The sequence below is a fragment of the Pelodiscus sinensis genome, chromosome 5 (assembly GCF_052426305.1).
Source record: "Pelodiscus sinensis isolate ZL-2025 chromosome 5, ASM5242630v1, whole genome shotgun sequence".
Lineage (NCBI taxonomy): Eukaryota > Metazoa > Chordata > Testudines > Trionychidae > Pelodiscus > Pelodiscus sinensis.
Window position 1 is genome coordinate 69,532,276 of NC_143056.1, and position 16,854 is coordinate 69,549,129.

At 46.1% G+C, this 16,854-nt stretch overlaps 1 protein-coding gene across 3 annotated transcripts in view; it reads right to left on the minus strand.

The window, feature by feature from the left end:
- Positions 1 to 2,074: 2,074 nt before the first annotated feature.
- Positions 2,075 to 16,854, minus strand: part of SMOC1 (SPARC related modular calcium binding 1) — a 180,511-nt gene continuing 165,731 nt past the window's right edge. For all 3 annotated transcript variants that reach the window (XM_075927324.2, XM_075927323.2, XM_075927325.2), the window contains 3 exons: positions 14,416 to 14,663; positions 10,849 to 10,899; positions 2,075 to 7,675 (listed from right to left, as the gene is read on the minus strand). In XM_075927324.2, the coding sequence (XP_075783439.1) occupies positions 7,659 to 7,675; positions 10,849 to 10,899; positions 14,416 to 14,663 (316 nt within the window). In that variant the 3' untranslated portion in view covers positions 2,075 to 7,658. The remainder of the gene's footprint in view (positions 7,676 to 10,848; positions 10,900 to 14,415; positions 14,664 to 16,854) is intronic.

A 16,854-nucleotide genomic window follows, 5' to 3' on the forward strand; every position in this document is an offset into this window, starting at 1 on the left:
AGGCCTGATAAGAAGGTTGCAAAACGATGTGCATAACCTGCATGTCCATGCTGTCTAGTACCTATTAGATGGAATAGAATTTCTAACTTCTACATTTTCTGAGTTTGGTGGTGGTTGTTTTTTTAAGAAGTGTTCTTGTAAGGTATTTTCCAAATATTTTGGTGAGTCTTCTGCTCATCCATCTCTCATTTACACAGGGGTTTGGAGTATGTTTGGGAGAGGAGGGGTGAGAGGTGTTTTTGCGCCTGGGAATTGGTTACAGGGCCTAGATTTTGAGAGGCTAAAAAAATCCATCTGATGCATTTTTATTATTTATTTCAAAGTTCAGAAAAATGAAATTGGAATGAAAGCTCTCTCAGAACAGCTCTGGGAGACACAGCTGGATTCCATTCTAATTCTTGGAGCATCAGCTGAACTTTCAGCTAAAATCTAACTCTGAAAGTCATACTTACAGATAATGATGGCAGAAATAACACAGCTGCAGTTTCAGATCCCAGGTGGATTTTATACAGTTAAGTTTGAAAAAACAAATTGACCATATTTACTTTGGACTCATTGAAAGATTGTTCCTCACAGTGTCCACTTTGCAGTTTACTTGTCTGTCTAGAACTAGAGAGACTGAGTGGCATTGCCTTTGGTGTGAAGAAAAATACATTTGCTGTGACATAATATTGGCACTTGAACATTTCAGGTTCTGCAGATTTACATTACACATTCTTTAATCAAAGCTGGTAACCTTGGTTGTGAGTAAAAGCTTCCCAGTGTGATCCTATTCAGGGCTGTCTGAACTGCAGAAACAGAACCAGTAGCTTTATGATGGGCATGGGCCACATTGTTGATTTCATTCTGATAACTAGAGGGACATGGTGTCAAGCAAATGGCTGACTTTTTCAAAAGTGGCACCTGATTTAGATGCCTCCTTTTCTGGGTGCCCAAATGAGGCACTTTAAAGGGACCAGCTTTTCTAAAAGTGCCAACCACCCAGCACCCTGAAAATCAGAACCCTTTTACGGGCACCCATGAATAGACACACATAAAAATTATTATTCTGTTTTGACCATTTTAATTCCTTCCTACTGCTTCAGTAACTTTCCGTTTGGACTCCCACTGATGTCCAGGGACCCCCAGCTCAATACAGGTCTCACCTTCATACCTTACCTGAGAAATGAGGGCCTGCTTAAAAAAAAAAAATACTCCTGAGCTTGGATCTCCACATGAGTTTAATTAACTCAATCTGGGAGTGTGGAATGAAAACTGAGGCCAGGAGACTCCCATGGTTTGGGATTCACAGATAGCATTTGACTGAGCCCTTCTAGAAACTCAGATGGGTGCAGACAGGAATGCAGGGACAGATTCATCACATTCTACTCCGCACTTAGGAAAATTCAGGTCCCATCTTCACAGCTCAGGCCTGTCTCTGTACTGGAGCCAGAACAAAGACCTTACTCAGGACATAGTCTGAATCCACCTGCCCTGAATGTTCTAACTAGAGGCTGGTCAGGAAGTTATTACCAGTCACTATTAAAACAGTGAGAGACTGTGCAGCCATTTCATAAGATAGGAGAAAGCATGTGTGACCAACACTTTAAAGAGCAATAGCTCTTTTCACTGATAAAGGTTAAAAATCCTCATGACCTGTAGGTGGCAGTAGTTGCTCTACTATTCAAGTCACTAAAGAAACATACTTATATAGTGACTTGCCCAAAGTATTTTACAAACTATGCAGACAGTACAACTGAAATGTTGCCACTTCTGGGTAAAAAGCTGCAGGGACACACATCCTTCTTCCTCTTTGAAGCCTCAGGCCCTTTAAGTGGTCCAGGGCTAGCAAACATTTACCACTTTTGACCAAGTTTCACTTTGTGCTCTTGGGAGTGTTTCATACTTCTTATATAGGCAACATTTGGGGGTGCGCCCCACGTGGATCAAAATAACCTACGGGTTGGTGTGGAGGGACCACTGTGAACAGAAACCGTCCCAACCCTTGCTTGGGGAACTGTCAGGGTGTGATGCAGAGGAGGGGGGATCAAGCCTGGAAATTAAAGCTCCACGGGAAGTCACCACAAGACTAAAGCAACATTTATCTGTTTTATTACAAAACCAGCCAAGCACTAACAAACAATGCTGTCAACAGAATTGTTGGGCGGGGGGAGGAGGAGAAGGGACAATACCAAATTTACTTCACCGGTTCTCTGTGAACAAGAAAGTATCTCCCCTCCACCCCAAAGAGAACCAGTACTGGATGTCGACTTACTCTGTAAGGCCCTGGGCCTCTGCTCCTTTGTCCTGGTGTTTTCCCCTCTTATTCACAGCAGCAATGAACATATTCAGAAGCATTCACAAAGGTCAGAGAACATGCAAAGTTCTGCTTTCATGTACACATGTCTAACCAATTGACTTTATGGAGCTGTACTGGTGAAAATGAGAACAGCATGTAGCCTACTACTGCTGGATATGGATGTACTCGGCTTCACTTCCTGTCAGACAGGGCTGGCTCTTAGCTCTCCAGTGGGAATCGTAGTGCTGCTGCTGCTGCAGGACTTGCTGTTAACATTTGTCGTTTCAGTTCTGGGAGAACTTTGAGAAATCTATAGTCACTGAGCAGCTCTGATATGGACAGTTAATTGACTGATTTATGCCTGAGGCATAGTTACCTCTAAGGTATGCACCTGCGCAGGTGCACACCAAGAATTTGCCTCCTGCCCACCTCCTCAGCAGAGCCATGAAGTGGCTGCTCAGCTGCTCCAGGGCGGGGCCATGTGGCAGGCAGCTACCCCACACCAGGAGCAGCTGGGTAGACACAAGCAGCCCAGTCCTAGCTTCAGCCCTTCCCCAGGGCTAGAGCTGTGGCCAGGATGGCAGCTGCCAAAGCTGAAGCTTGGGCTGCGGTACTAAAAGAAGCTCCTTGGCCCCGGGCCAGGAGCAGCTATGCTGCAGCCCCAGCTCCAGTTTTGGCCCATGGGGCAGCCACTCACCACGCAGCCGCGCCCCAGGTGCCAGGACTGTAGCCAGGGCCACGGTGCTATTTTTAGTACCAAGGTCCTGGCCCCAGCCCCAGCTGCTCTCAGGGTGGGACCACAGGGTGGGTGGCTGCCCTGTGTGCCAGGATTGGAGCCGTGCCATGGTGCAGCTGCTCCTGGGCCAGGGTACTAAAAAAGAACCGTGGTCCCAGCTCCAGCCCCGGCACATGGGGCAACTGCCCACCACACAGGCCAGCCCCAGCACCAGGGGGCCGAAGTGGGTTGAGGGGTGCAGGTGTCAGGAAGGCAGAAGGTGAGGGAAGAGGCAGGGGGAGAACTAAGGGGAAGATGGGGGGTGAGGAGAGGCAGGGACTTGCGCCAATGGGAGAAGAGGGGGCCCGGAAAGGAAAAGAAAGGGGAAGGCACCAAAGGGCAGGGTGGAGGAGAGACAAATGCCAGGGGGCCAACAGACAACAATGAGAGGAAAGGGCGAGGGCGAGGGGGGGGGAAGGTGTCACTGGGGGTGGGAAAAGGGAAGGGGCAGGGTGATGCTGGGAGAGGAAAGGGGACGGGCAGAGGAAAGGGGCAATGGAGCAAGAGGAATGAAGATGAGAGGGAGGAGTGGGTGCCGGGAGAAGAGGGGTTGAAAGGAGGGGTGGGCATGGGGAAGGCAGAGGATGGAGCAAGTTATGTGTGAGGGTGCAGAGGGGCATGAGGAGAACTGGGGCAGAGGATGGTGAGGGAGTGGGCACATGGGAGAAAAAGGGCAAGAGGGGCAGGTGTCGGGAAGGCAGGGGCAGTGAGGGAAGGGGAAGGCACCGGGAGAGTGCAGGGGGTAAAGGAAGGTGCAGGTGTCAGTGGGATTGTGGAGGTGAAGCAGAAGGGCAGACATAGGGAGGGGAGGAATGGGCAGCAGAGGACAGAGAAGAGAGGCAGGGTAGGTGGGTAGAGGAAGGTGTTCGGAGATGGGATGGGGAGAGGAGCTAGAAGAGGGGTGGGCACAGGGGAAAAGGGCAGGTGCAGGAGTTAGAGAGGATGGGGGGTGGGGCAAGTCCCAGGAGGGCAGAGGGGAGTGAGAAGGGCAGGAGCCAAGACAGCAGTGGAGGGTGAAGGGTGGGGGGGGCAGCAGCAGGCACCAGGGGAACAGATGGGGCAGCAGAGGGGAAAAGGGAGAGGTTTATAGCTTGGGTGCCATGGCGAGACACACTAGTGCACAAGACAAAACTCACTCTGCTCAAGGACGGAAAATCTTAGAGGGAACACTGGCTACAGGGCCAGGATAGTCTGTGCGACTGCACAAAAAGCTAGATGACATTAAAGCTGTAATTATGGTCCAGCCACACAAGATCACTCAGCCCCTCATGTGCGCACAGTAACAGGCAGCACATGCTATGCAAGAGACTGCTCAGGACCCTATGCAAACCCAGCAACTCAGAATGCTGAAAGTCTCTCTCCAGTGGGCATGGAAAGGGAAACGGCATGCTGCTTGATTCCCAACCCACAAGTAGAACAAGGCTGGAAGGCAACCCGCTGGCAGATTTCATCACCAGGTTCGGATGCTGGCCCCATAAGCCAACAATAGCTTGGCTTCCTCGAAGATGTGCACAAACTAGTAACTTGCAGACAAGTGGTGGGCAAATACTACTTAAGCACTCAGACACCAGGGAGGCGGGGAGGACAGCAGGACAAAGGATGCAGAAGGGTTTAATTGGCAAAGACACAGTGTGCTCAGTGGCTGAAAGTTTTCAGTAAAAAAAGATTCAATGAGTCTTAGCAAAGCATCAGCCAGGAAGATTGGATTTAGGAGATTTTACTGCCCTGAGCAAATAGGTAATGACCACCTCTACCAGCCTGCTTCTGCTGCTGAATATCTGCAGCTCTCAGAGACTTTATGAGAGAGCCCACCCTCGCATCCAACCCTCTGCTCATGCCATAAGTGAGAACGGCAGCCAGAGTCCATCATTCCTAGAACTAATATACAAAGAAAGGAGTTTTTACAAAACAGGTTCATTCTTCATTCCTACAATAGGATTAGAGGAGGAAACTCATTTCTCATTATACACCAAGCCAAATCATTTCAATGCACATATACTCCCCTCTCTAAGAGTCCAGGGTATATAAAAAGGAAAAGCAAAGAGAGCACGTACAATGTGCTGCTGTTCAGAAAGGACAATGGTTCCTCTTATGGTGGGCTTGGGAGCTCCGTGCTTCAGGAAGCCACTTGTGAAGTTTGTTTGGTCTGGATTTAAAAAAGCCCGAAACACTTTGACCAAACCTGCTCTCATCCAGAAAGCCCCACGCTCTGAAATCCAATGAGCAATTTATTTTTGCAGTCGAGCCCTGCTCCCTCTCAACAGTTAGTTAGTGAGCAGTGTGGTGTGAACCTGTGCCGAGACATCAGGACATTTGGGTCGCGACACAAGCTGTTCAGCCAAAGCTGCTTGTCACCACGTGATGCCATTGCAGTTGCCTCTGAGTGCGCTGTGTCACAACACCGAGTTGCAAAGCCACGGCCGCCAGCATGATGCAAGGCCTTTCTGCCACACAGTGCTGCTGTGAAGACATGTTGTGAGGCCTGGCACTACCATGAGTATCCATTTTAGGACCCTTCAATGGTATTGCACGCAGAGCTTTCCCAGTGGGCAGGACAGGTTGCAAACCCAAACGGGGGCCTGCTTGCCATTTCTCATTAGCCCAAGAGCAGATTTCTTATCGTGAGCGTACAAGTGAGAGAGAAGGGAGATCCCATTCTCCACCTCACGTGCAGCAACACAGCAACTACCTTGTGAGCAAAACATCCAAAGTACTTGGATAACAATGTTGCCAGAGACCTGCTGCTTCTCTTGCAGCACAATGCAGACAGCTGGTAGTATTGAGTTGCCAGTTTTGGTTGGACATATTCCTGGCGGCAGGCGGGGGGGGGGGGGTCATCACATGACACGATCTTTAATAAACGTTAATCTTTAATTCTTGGAGACCCCTGGAGGGTTGGCAACCCTAGTTTGGGTAGAGAAGAGGTGCATGAAAGCTGAACAGAAAGGCTGTGGTCCAAATCTGAGTGGCAGGAGAGCACGTTTGACATCGGAGAAGCTGCTGTAAATAATGTGGTCCTCTTCCCCAGCATGCACATGGTCAAACAGCTAGACATGCACAAAGCAGGAATGTGTTTCCCATCATGCTCCATAAACCCTACTGCCTAATGCACAGACCTAGCTGATTCCGCCACAGATTTGACAAGTGCGTCTGAGATGAACAAGACAATAACTTTGGCCACGGCACCACAAACTGAAGTGGTCACCGTGACCCCTGAAAGCAGCAGCCTGTTCAAGCTTCAATATTTCCACTGTTTCAATAGTGTGCACAATTACAACTTCCACTAGACACATAAGAATCAGAGCATCATGTGAGGTGGTTACAATGACCTAATAGATCACACTGCCACATGGGAAGATAGTTCTGGATTCACATGCAGCAAGCACTGGAACCCGTGGTCCACTGAGCAGCTATCGTTCAGCGCATAATGAACAATGCTTTCCTAAAGAGCATGGGCTAAAACAACAGCGGTGAAACTACCAACTCCCCGCCTTTTGCTATATCTTGCTATGAGGACATATGAGTGCTCATCTCTTCACTGTCGCACTAAGCAGACTATAAAGGGGCTTAGAGGCATTGCTGAGCTACTTCATGCTTTGTCTTTTGTATTCTGATCTGAACAGGCGGTATTTCCATGGTCACGTTGTGACACGAAGACGCGTGACTTCTGTGCCTTCCTCTTACTCCACTGCTCTACCAGGGCCTACACCAAGCTTCCCTACTGATGGCATCCTCCTTGTTCTCCTAGTGCCACTAGATTCCCAAAATATGGCATCTGCCGTGCATGTCGTCTTTGTCTGGTTTGGCAACCAGTTTGTTGTTCTCCACTACCCAATCTGCTGCTGCTCCTGGAGCCATCTTTGTGCATCAGGTTTGAGCTTTGCACCCATTCCTTCTCATTTCTTGGCAGTTCTCCAGTGTGTTGATGGAAAGGAGCATTGCTCTCTAAGGCCCAATCTTGTACATTGCAGTGGTTCCTCAACTCCACTGGCAGTTGGGTGTATTCTCCACTGGGTGTATTAACTCCAAGGAGGCATCTGGCCGACTGCATGAATGAAACTCCCGTGCACATCTGTGAACACAACCTATGCCAATACACTTGCTTTTATGCAAGCAGAGATGCTAGAAAAAGAGAGCGCAATTTGTGGCCAGAGGTTGGATAGTTTGCAGACATCACTACATTACTGGATACCAGAAGTCAAGGTGTCCCTTTTAACTCTAACAGCCTATGAAATTGAGGGGAGGGACCAAGCAGTGACTCCTACCCCTGTACAAGACAACTGTACAATTTACATATATATTTATATACAGTATATAAACATCTCTTTCTTCTTGAGTCCCCATGAACTCAGAAACTTAAGTTGTCAGTAGCTGTCCAATTTTTTTTTTTAAGTCATGCTCTCTTTTTCCCACTCTCCAAAGTATTAGATAATGGCATTAACAACAAACCAAAAACCCAAACCAATCATTTTAAAAAGTGCAAACATTCTGGGTGCCACTTCTGCTATGCTGGATGTTGCCAATGCCACATGCATGGTTGCAGGCAGCAAGGTGTCCGTCTGTCCATCCTTGGGTGGCCCTCCTGTCTTCTATTCAGATCTGCTACTAGACCAGGCGTCCTACTGAAGCGGGTGGGTCAGGCAGAATATTGGTGGGGGAGGTGAGAGAAAAAAAACAAAATTAAAACCAAAATTACAGACTGAGAGTGTAAGTGTGCCATACACAGCTGCAGTACACAGCTTCTGTGTGACAGAAAAGGCTTCTGGAGGACAAAGATTTCATAGAAATCTGCACAGCAGAGAAGGGCTAGGACTTAAGGAGAAATAGCCTTGTGGAACAGGCAGCTTTGAATGAGTCAGATACACAGCCTAAGGCATGGCTGTATTTTTAAAACACAAAGCCTCTCTGCTCATTCCCTGCTGGGGAATGGGAGAATAGTCTGGGAACAACCACCACGCCCTCTCTTTCATCTAAGGCTCATTCTTGTTTCCACTAAAGAGCAGAACTCCTATGGATTCCAGTGAAAGTAGGATGGAGCTCTCACTGCTCTACCAATATAAATCAACTTCAAGGGTGATCATCTGGGTTCCTTCCCCATCAGAGAGCAGGTCTGTGAGGAATTAAAAAAGCATCTCTCTCTGGCCCTCCAGCAACAGGACCCAAAAACCTCTCTGCTAACCCCTCCTAGCAGCATTCCTGGACAACATGCTCTCAAAGCCCACTGTGCTACTGAAGGCCTGACTCCAAAGCTAAGACTGGGGTTTTAGCAAATCCTGCAAACTGAGAGCATGGATTCAGTGGAAGGGGAGAGATGTCAATACTTAAAAAGCTAAAGAGCTCTGGTAAGATCTGGGGGAGCCATGGCACTGAGGTTAATTAGTTGGTTGTATTGAGGGTCAGATCTACTGCTGTTATGAAATCCTGAAGCTACAAACTGCTGCCATGTGGCTCTAATAGCAACTGTCTGAGATCAGAAATTCCACTGAGCAGCATAGGGCTAGGCAGAGAGCTATTGCAAGCAAAGCTGCAACTTGCACTAACACACTCATCTTTACTTAACTGGAAATGAGTGAGAGACAACGTAGCCTTTTACTTTAATGGAGTTACACATTTTCCCCAGCAGTATTGTATATCTCCTCTTGCGGCTTCTCCAGTCCTGTTAGTCAAGACTGGCATACTGATGGTGTTCACTCTACTGGTCCTTGCTAGCACAATGGATCAGGTTGTGGATGGCCCTTTTATAGGTACACAGAAGGTTTATTGCAGGAAGGACGCAGAACTACAACTCTGTCACCTTCTGTACTGGCCAGCAGAGATGGTCAGTCATGGAGAGCAATTGCATTCTCTTACATGGCTGCTTAATGACCATATTGCACATATGCCAGAGGGAGCTCACGGAGGACTAAAAATTGCCAACTTTACCTGAAGGCAAAGGAGAATGTTCCTGCAAAGTTGGATGTAAATGCATTTTGAGTTAATGTCCGTTAGAAAACTGTCCTGCTTTGAAATTTTGACTCGCCTAATACTCTTTCTAATCTAGTCTCTAGCAACAGCAATTAAAATATTTTAACAAAAATTCTTGTAACTGATATCTTCTCTTGTCAATTGATCAATGTTCTAAGGGTTACAGTTACATGCAAAATACGAAGATACAAGATCAAGATAACTCAGAAGAAATGTAATAATCCATGGGTGAAAGTGACAGATTGTTCAATTATTTTAATAGATGCTGAAACTTTAAAATCAGAAGAGATCATTCTATCACCTAGTTGGACCTCCTGTCTATCACAGGCCATTGCTTTTTCACACTGTACCCCAGTACTGAGCCCAATAACTTGTGTCTGACTAAAGCAATTCTTCCCAACAGGCACCCCTAAGTCTTGGCTCAAAGACTTCAAGAGCCAGAGAATCCACTACTTCCCTTGGTAGTTAATCACTTGATTGTTCAAAATGCCTGCCTAATTTCCAATCTGAGTTTGACTTCAGCTTCCAAGCAATGGTTATGCTTTTCTCCGCTTCATCAAAGAGCCCTTTTGTACTCAGCATTCTTGCCCCATGGAAGTACCTGGATACTGTAATTAAGCCACCTCTGAATCTTCCTTTTGCTAAACTGAACAGGGAGAGCTTTACGTTTCTCATGGAAGTTTTTCTCCAGCCCTCATAATTTTTGTGGCTCTTTGTGCAATCTGTTCTATTTTTCATCATCCTTTTTAAAATGCTGTGCAGCATTTCATTATCTATCTGACCAATGCCATATACAAAGATAAAATCATCTCCATAGCCCTCATCACTACTACCTTGATTATACATGTAAGAATCACTTTAGCCCTTTTTTGGCACAGTTTATGTTGAGTAGTTTGTACTGTATGATCCTTAAGTCCTTTTCAGAGCCACTACTTTCCAGTTCCCCATTCTGTAGCTATGGCCTATATTCCTTGTTCCCAGAAGCATGATCTGGCAAATGTATTAAAAAGCATTTTGTTTGAATGGGCAACCATTCCTAAGCAACCCAGATTACTTTGTGCAACTGTCCTGTCCTCATCATTATTTGTCACTATGCCAATCCCTGTATCATCCACAAATTTTAAATTAGTAGTGATTCTATATTTACTTCCAGGTCATTAATAAATATCAAATACCATCAGTTCTAGAGCTGATCCTGATGGAATCCCTCTAGAAACAGTTCCATTCCACATTAACATACCTCAGGACATAGTTGTCAGTTAGTTCTTAATCCATTTAAAATGTGTTTTATAGATGCTGAACAGTGCTAATTTTTTTAAAGAGACTGTTGTGTGGTACTAAGTCAAACATCTAACAAATGTCTAGTATATCTATACATTTACCTTCACCAATGACAACTGTATTGTGCATTTCTTAATTCTTGTAAAGAATCATGTGCTTGTTTATTATGTGGGCAACATAAAATTTACCATGTCCTTCAACTAGCTTTCGGAAATTGTAAGTATATGTGAATAGGAAGCACTGCTGAATAAGACCTGAAGTAAATGTAAGGTTCCTTAATAACATACTTTACAAACAGTGGATATTATTATCCCCATTTGGAAAACTGTGGCTCAAATTTAAAAATTACCCAAAAATCACACAATTTGGCTGGGAGAAAGGGGGGAATGAAACAAAGTTCATTGACTCCAATTCCACATTTTAACTTCTCTTAATCTCTTAAACTGTATTGCAAAGTCAACTCATTGGACAGATGTCAGGCAAGAAAATAGGGAAGGCCTCATGAATTTTAAGGTATGTGAGTGTTAAAGAAGAAAAAGGAAATACTTACTGAAAGGGTTAATGCCTTGTCTTTTTCCATGGGGGAAACTGCTAGCACTACCTGCAAAATCCAAGAATATTATTTGTTTAGTACTATGAACAGTTTGGGGTTCTTCTAAATTTCAGAGATAATTTTTGTAAAATGCAATGATTGTTCTGCTAATAACAATGGAAGATAATTGCTGACTGCAGTGGGGTGCAGTAATGTAGGAAGGCTCTGGGCAAAACTCACTTATATTTACACACATGTATCTCAACAGTGCATCTCAGCTTTGGCTGCATCATCTCTGAGCCCTGATCTACACTAGGACTTTATTTTGAAACCCCCTTAAAGTCAAATTTATAAGCAGTGCGTCCACACTATCAAACCCATTATTTTGAAATAACAGGCCTTGGAATTCAAAATCTGTACTATTGCTTTTTATCAGGAGTAATGCTAATTCCAAAGTAGTTCTATAATGTGGCTGCTCTACTGCTGGTATTTTGAAATAACTACTCCCCAGAGTAAATCAAATTAAATACTCCCTAGTGCTTCCTGGGGCTCTAAGCCTGAGGTAGCGTGTCCATATTAACAGAAACTGTCTCAGACTAATTTTGAGGCTTCCCCGTAGTGTGGACACGCTAGTTCGAATTTGTTAAATCAGGAGTTAAGTTGAATTTAACTCTAAGGCCATGTCTACACTAGGAAACTATTTTGAAATTAGTAGACTTTAACTGGATTAAAATATAGATGTTAAAGGTCTTGGATTACATTGTAAGTAGTGTAGATGCCGCGTAAGATTTCTCTAAAGACCACCAACCTGAATGAACAGTTTTATAAGGTGCTCAGACTGCATGAATGTATGGCTCAACCTTATTTGGATCTCTGGAGTCTACAATGTTAAGCCAAAGTGTTCATAGTTGGATACTTACATCCATATTCAGGTACTGAATGAGAAGAATGAGAGAAATGGCCTGACCTTCTATCAGGGGGTACACCCCTGTCAAGGGGTTCGGCCCCCTCCTAACGGGCCTATATAGTACCCCAAAGTCCCAACGTAAAAGTCCAGGCCCCTCTATCAGGGCATATAAGGTACTACAGGCCTAGCCGCTCTGAGAAGCCTCCCCTGGCCTGGGGTTTGCTTATCCAGGGTAGGGGAAAGGGGCGGTGGGGGGACCCAGGCCCTCCCTCTCCACTGGGTCCCAGCCCAGGGCCCTTTAGGCAGGGCCTATGGCTCCTGCCCGCTTGGCGGGGGATCCGGCCGATACACACCGAGCCAAACTTTATATCCTTTGCCCTGGGCTGCTTCCTACTGCGCCCTGGTTCTCCCCGGGCCCCTTTTCCTCTGAGTCGGTACCTGCCGGGGTTGTGGGCGCGCTCCTGCCGCCCTGGGTCGGCGGCTGCTTTCTCCGTGTCAGGGTCAGGCGCGGGCGGCAACTCTGGTCCCACCGGCTGCAGGAACACTGGCCCGGCCTGGTCTCCTCCCTCACCCTGCGGCCTCCCTGACTGCAGGGCTCCTTCTGCCTTTATACCCGGCCGCTGCTGGGAGCATGCCCAGCAGGGTCGGATGGGCGGGGCTTCCTCCGCCAGCTGGGCCTGGGCTATCCCCTGTTCGTCAGTGCGGGGCCTGTCCGCCCCGTCACACCTTCCAAGGTGCTGAGCACCATAACAGTCATTGAATTCAGTGGGAAGGTGCACAGCACTTCTGAAAGTGAGCCCATGTGTGGCTTTTAGATGCTGATTTTAGACACCAAAATTCGATCATTTTGGTCAGTATCTGAAATCTGAGGAAAGTCAGTATGCCTACTTCCAGTCAGAACCAGAAAGTGTGCTACCTATTTCTATGCCAGGCTGGAGACAGATGCATGCACGATTCTGGGACTTTGCAGTAGGTTTTGGCTCTCTGATGTGCAGTCTTTTTTCTTCTCAATATTTTGGGTGTATTACAGAAGCAAGCACCCTTCCTATTTCTCCCATCATTAGCCACATACATTTAAAACACTCCCTTCCCCTGGAACTCTCATTAGTGGAAATCACACTATAATATATAGTAAGGCTCCTTACACACCCCTAAGCAATTCCTCCAACATTGCACCCAAGTCTGATGAGAAAGAACTCAGAAGCCAAGCCTACTGTCTCACGGGAATTAGACCTTCCATGAAATCAGGGGTATGAAACAGCTTCCACATGAGAGATTGATAAGACCCCTCCCCCACCCCCCCGATTAAGGGGGGATATTATAGAGGCCTATAAAATCATGACTGATGTGGAGAAAGGGAATAAGGATGTGCTATTTATGCCTTCTCATAACCCAAGAACTACAGGTCACCTGATGAAATTAATAGGCAGCAGGTTTAAAAACAAACATAAGGAAGTACTTCTTCACACAATGCACAGTCAACCTGTAGTTCTTTCGAACATTCTAAAGCCATATAGTACTAATGCTGATTTCACATGTTAATTTCAGTGGTAGAAAGTAATAAAATTAAGGAATACAGTTACTATGACTGTCCATAGCAAGTTATAGCGGAATAGAGAAAAGCTTCCATAACACTAGGGAAGCCAGCTGATTTAGTCCTCTGGACCAACAATGTAACAGGCTTGCATTAAAGTTTATAATATATGCACATAAAAGATGTAACATTAACATTAAGATGCTAACTTCCAAACAATCCCTGACTCCCTCCCACGCAGTGCTCAGTTGGAGCAAATTAGTTTTGCATGTGGCATCAAAGACAGGGCTGATTGGGAGAAGAGCATACATGTACCGGCCCTCTTCCCCCAATGGTTTGGCCCATGAGCTATAACTGTAGCCAATGCCCACACATGCCCATATGCCCCAACACTAGGGATGTAAGCAACTAGTTAACTATCCGAGAAGAATAAACGTATCGGATAATCGACTAGTGATGTGACTAGTTGCTTCCCCGCACTTGAGGAGCAGGGACTAGCACTGGGGGGAGCTGGCTTAAAAGCCATGTTCCCCCAGCACGGTCTCCATGGGAGACAGGGGAGGTAGAGGCACAGCAGGAAACGGCATGAGTGGGGACTGAAGCAGTCTCCACTCACGCCGCTTCTACTGAGATTCTGCTTTTGAAATGTACATTTCAAAGGCTCAGGTGTTGCAGAGAGCACTGGGCCAGCAGGGAAGTCGTCCTGCGCTCTTTGCAGGGCTTCCTTTTGAAATGTAGCAAGAACCCACCGGGGCTCTTGTACGCTTCAAAGGTGGAGGCACCCTTATAGACTAATCAAATAATCAATGGAAATCGCATCGACTATTCAATTGGTTAATTAATCTAAATTTAACATCCTTACTCAACACAGCATGTTAAATATACAGAACTTCCTGTGGTGAACATCACTGGTTGTGCCCTTTCCTTCCTTCCTTATGCACTATTGCAAGACAAACATTCAGTAAAATAATAAAATAACACAAATTAAGTTTTGAAGGGCTCACCGTTAGAAACACACAATCTTTTTGCTTGTAAACTGAGCAGCTCAAAGATTCAATGCCATGTTGCTGATTTTATTTTCATTCAGCGCACTAGACTGCCTTATGGGATATGTTCCTCCACTTCTGAAAGGAAAATAGCTCACCTCCATCCTTACCAACTCCCAAGCACCCCTTTAGCTCCAGCAGTGAGATAGACTTGTCCTTGTTGAGGTCGCAGTAGTCAGCAAAGCGTCGAGCACATTTCTTGGGCTTGGCTTTCTTCTTCACATACCGCTTGAAGGGCTTCATCTCCCGCTTGTTGATATCACTGCTGCTATTGTTATCCAGCTGGCTGAAGTACCAATGTACCACTCGTTCCTCCAGTGTGTGACTGGGATCTGGCTCAGAGAACCTAGAAAACAAAATGAGTCCCCAAATAACCAGAATGTGCTTGTTAATTATTGTAAATGCCTTCTGCCTGGCCACATGGCTGGCTCAGTTTGTGACAACCTGTATCACATTTTGCCTCCTATGACCAGAAAAAGTAGATTCCTGGTCCATGAGGCTGTTATTTTTAGGTACCCTTGGTAAATGTTCCCTTATGACCAGAGGTCTGAAAACACCTCCCTCTATAATTAAGTTTCATAGGCAAGGGTTGGTTTGGGAAAGGAATGAACAGAAAAAGAATGGATTTGAGCACCAGTGAAAGGTAGAAGATGAAGAGCCCTAATGAACTACATCTTTTGTGTATCCACCGAGCAAAGACAACATGAGCAGCAGCAATACACACTTCTCTACCACTTTCTCCCAAGCACTATGCCTCAGCCTCTCTTCTCTGGTGAGACAGCAATTCAGTCATCATGGCCCATTTAGTCCTTGGTCTCTCAATTGAGACTGGCAGCAAGAGGAACAATTAGTACTAAGCATGTCAGTAGTTTCTATGATGTGGACCCCAACCATTAGGAACAGGATCCAGCTTCTTGAATTCATTCATGCAAGATGAATTTATTTATTTGAAAAAGTCTTTGGACAATTGTGCTGTGTCAATTTATGTGATCTCACCACCCATGTTTTATTCGCTGAATGGTTTCCAGAGGTGGCCTCCCTTCACTGCAGGTGAGTGTAGAGAAGGGCCAAAGCAGAGTAAGACTGATTAAAACAGGACAAGGACTTTAGTCTCTCAAGCCTGCTGTTTTAATCCATCCCAACGACAATAGGAGGAAGGCTGGGTTGATTGACCTATCAGGGAAGACTGTTTAGTTTAGAAGGGAGAAGACTGAGGGGGGGGGGGACATGATTGCAGTTTCCAAGTATCTAAAAGGGTGTCACAAGGAAGAGGGGAAAAAATTGTTCTCCTTGGCCTCTAATGGCAGGACAAGCAGCAATGGCTTAAATTGCAGCAAGGGAGGTTTAGGTTGGACATTAGGAATAATGTCATAACTGTCGGGATGGTTACGCACTGGAATAAATTATCTAGGGAAGTTGTGGAATCTCCATCACTGGAGATATTCAAGAGCAGGTTGGATAGACATCTATACTGGATGATCTAGATCAGTGGTGCACAACCCGGGGGTTGGTGGTCGCAGCTGTCTTGCTGGGGGTGGGGGGGGAAGGTCGCAGCTCCAGGACAGCTGCCATTTTGTTTTCCCAGCTCGGCGCCTGATGTACGCACAGCGAGGGGAGTGGCCCAGTGCTTGAATTTAAAGGGACTGCAACAAAATGTTCTGGCCAGCATTTTTTTTTTTTGCTCAACCAAATTTTCCTGGCCCTTGTGGGGGGGGGAGGGTCACAAATTAAAAAAGGTTGAGCACCACTGATCTAGATGGTGTTTGGCCCTGCCGTGAGGGCGGGGACTGGACTTGATGATCTCTTGAGGTCCCTTCCAGATCTAGTGTTCTGTGATTCTATGATAAATTCAGATTATCGTGAGGGCCTTGGGTTCTCTGGGTGCAGTATAAATACCTAGGCTCAATCCCATTAGAGGAGAAACTGCAAAACACACTGAAACAAAATCTGTGATCATCTAACCCCTGGTGTACACTAGGGGATAAGTTTGAATTCGGATATGCAACTTCAGCTATATTAATTGTGTATCTTAGGTCAAAGTATTTTAACTCAAATTTTAGTGCCACCCACACTGTGGGAAGTTGAAGGAAGCATCCTTTCCCTTCGGCTTCCATTACTCCACACAGAAGCAGGACTACCGGCATCAATGGGAGTGCCCTCTCAGTCTGAATTAATGTGTCTTCACTGGTCCTGCTAATTCAAACCCCGGAAGATTGACTGTGGCTGTTTTGATGTTATCTGTAGTGTAGACATGGCCTTAAAGACTAGTGGTCTCCTCTGGTGTGGGATAGCAAGGATGACATTTTTTCTGCTGTGCAGCCAGCAGGGGTTGGGGAGGGGGAAAGAAAGGGCTGCCATACTTCCAGCCCTCCAGCCTTCTCGGCATCCTTCGGCAAAGCAGGTACTGTTGTTTAAGCAAGTGGGGGAAAAAGACACATCAATCCGCACTAATTCAGAATAGTAAGGGGGCGGCATCTACAGCATGGCATGGAAGGTTGTGATCAGAGTATGGAGGAAGATGGGGATCATTGGCAAGC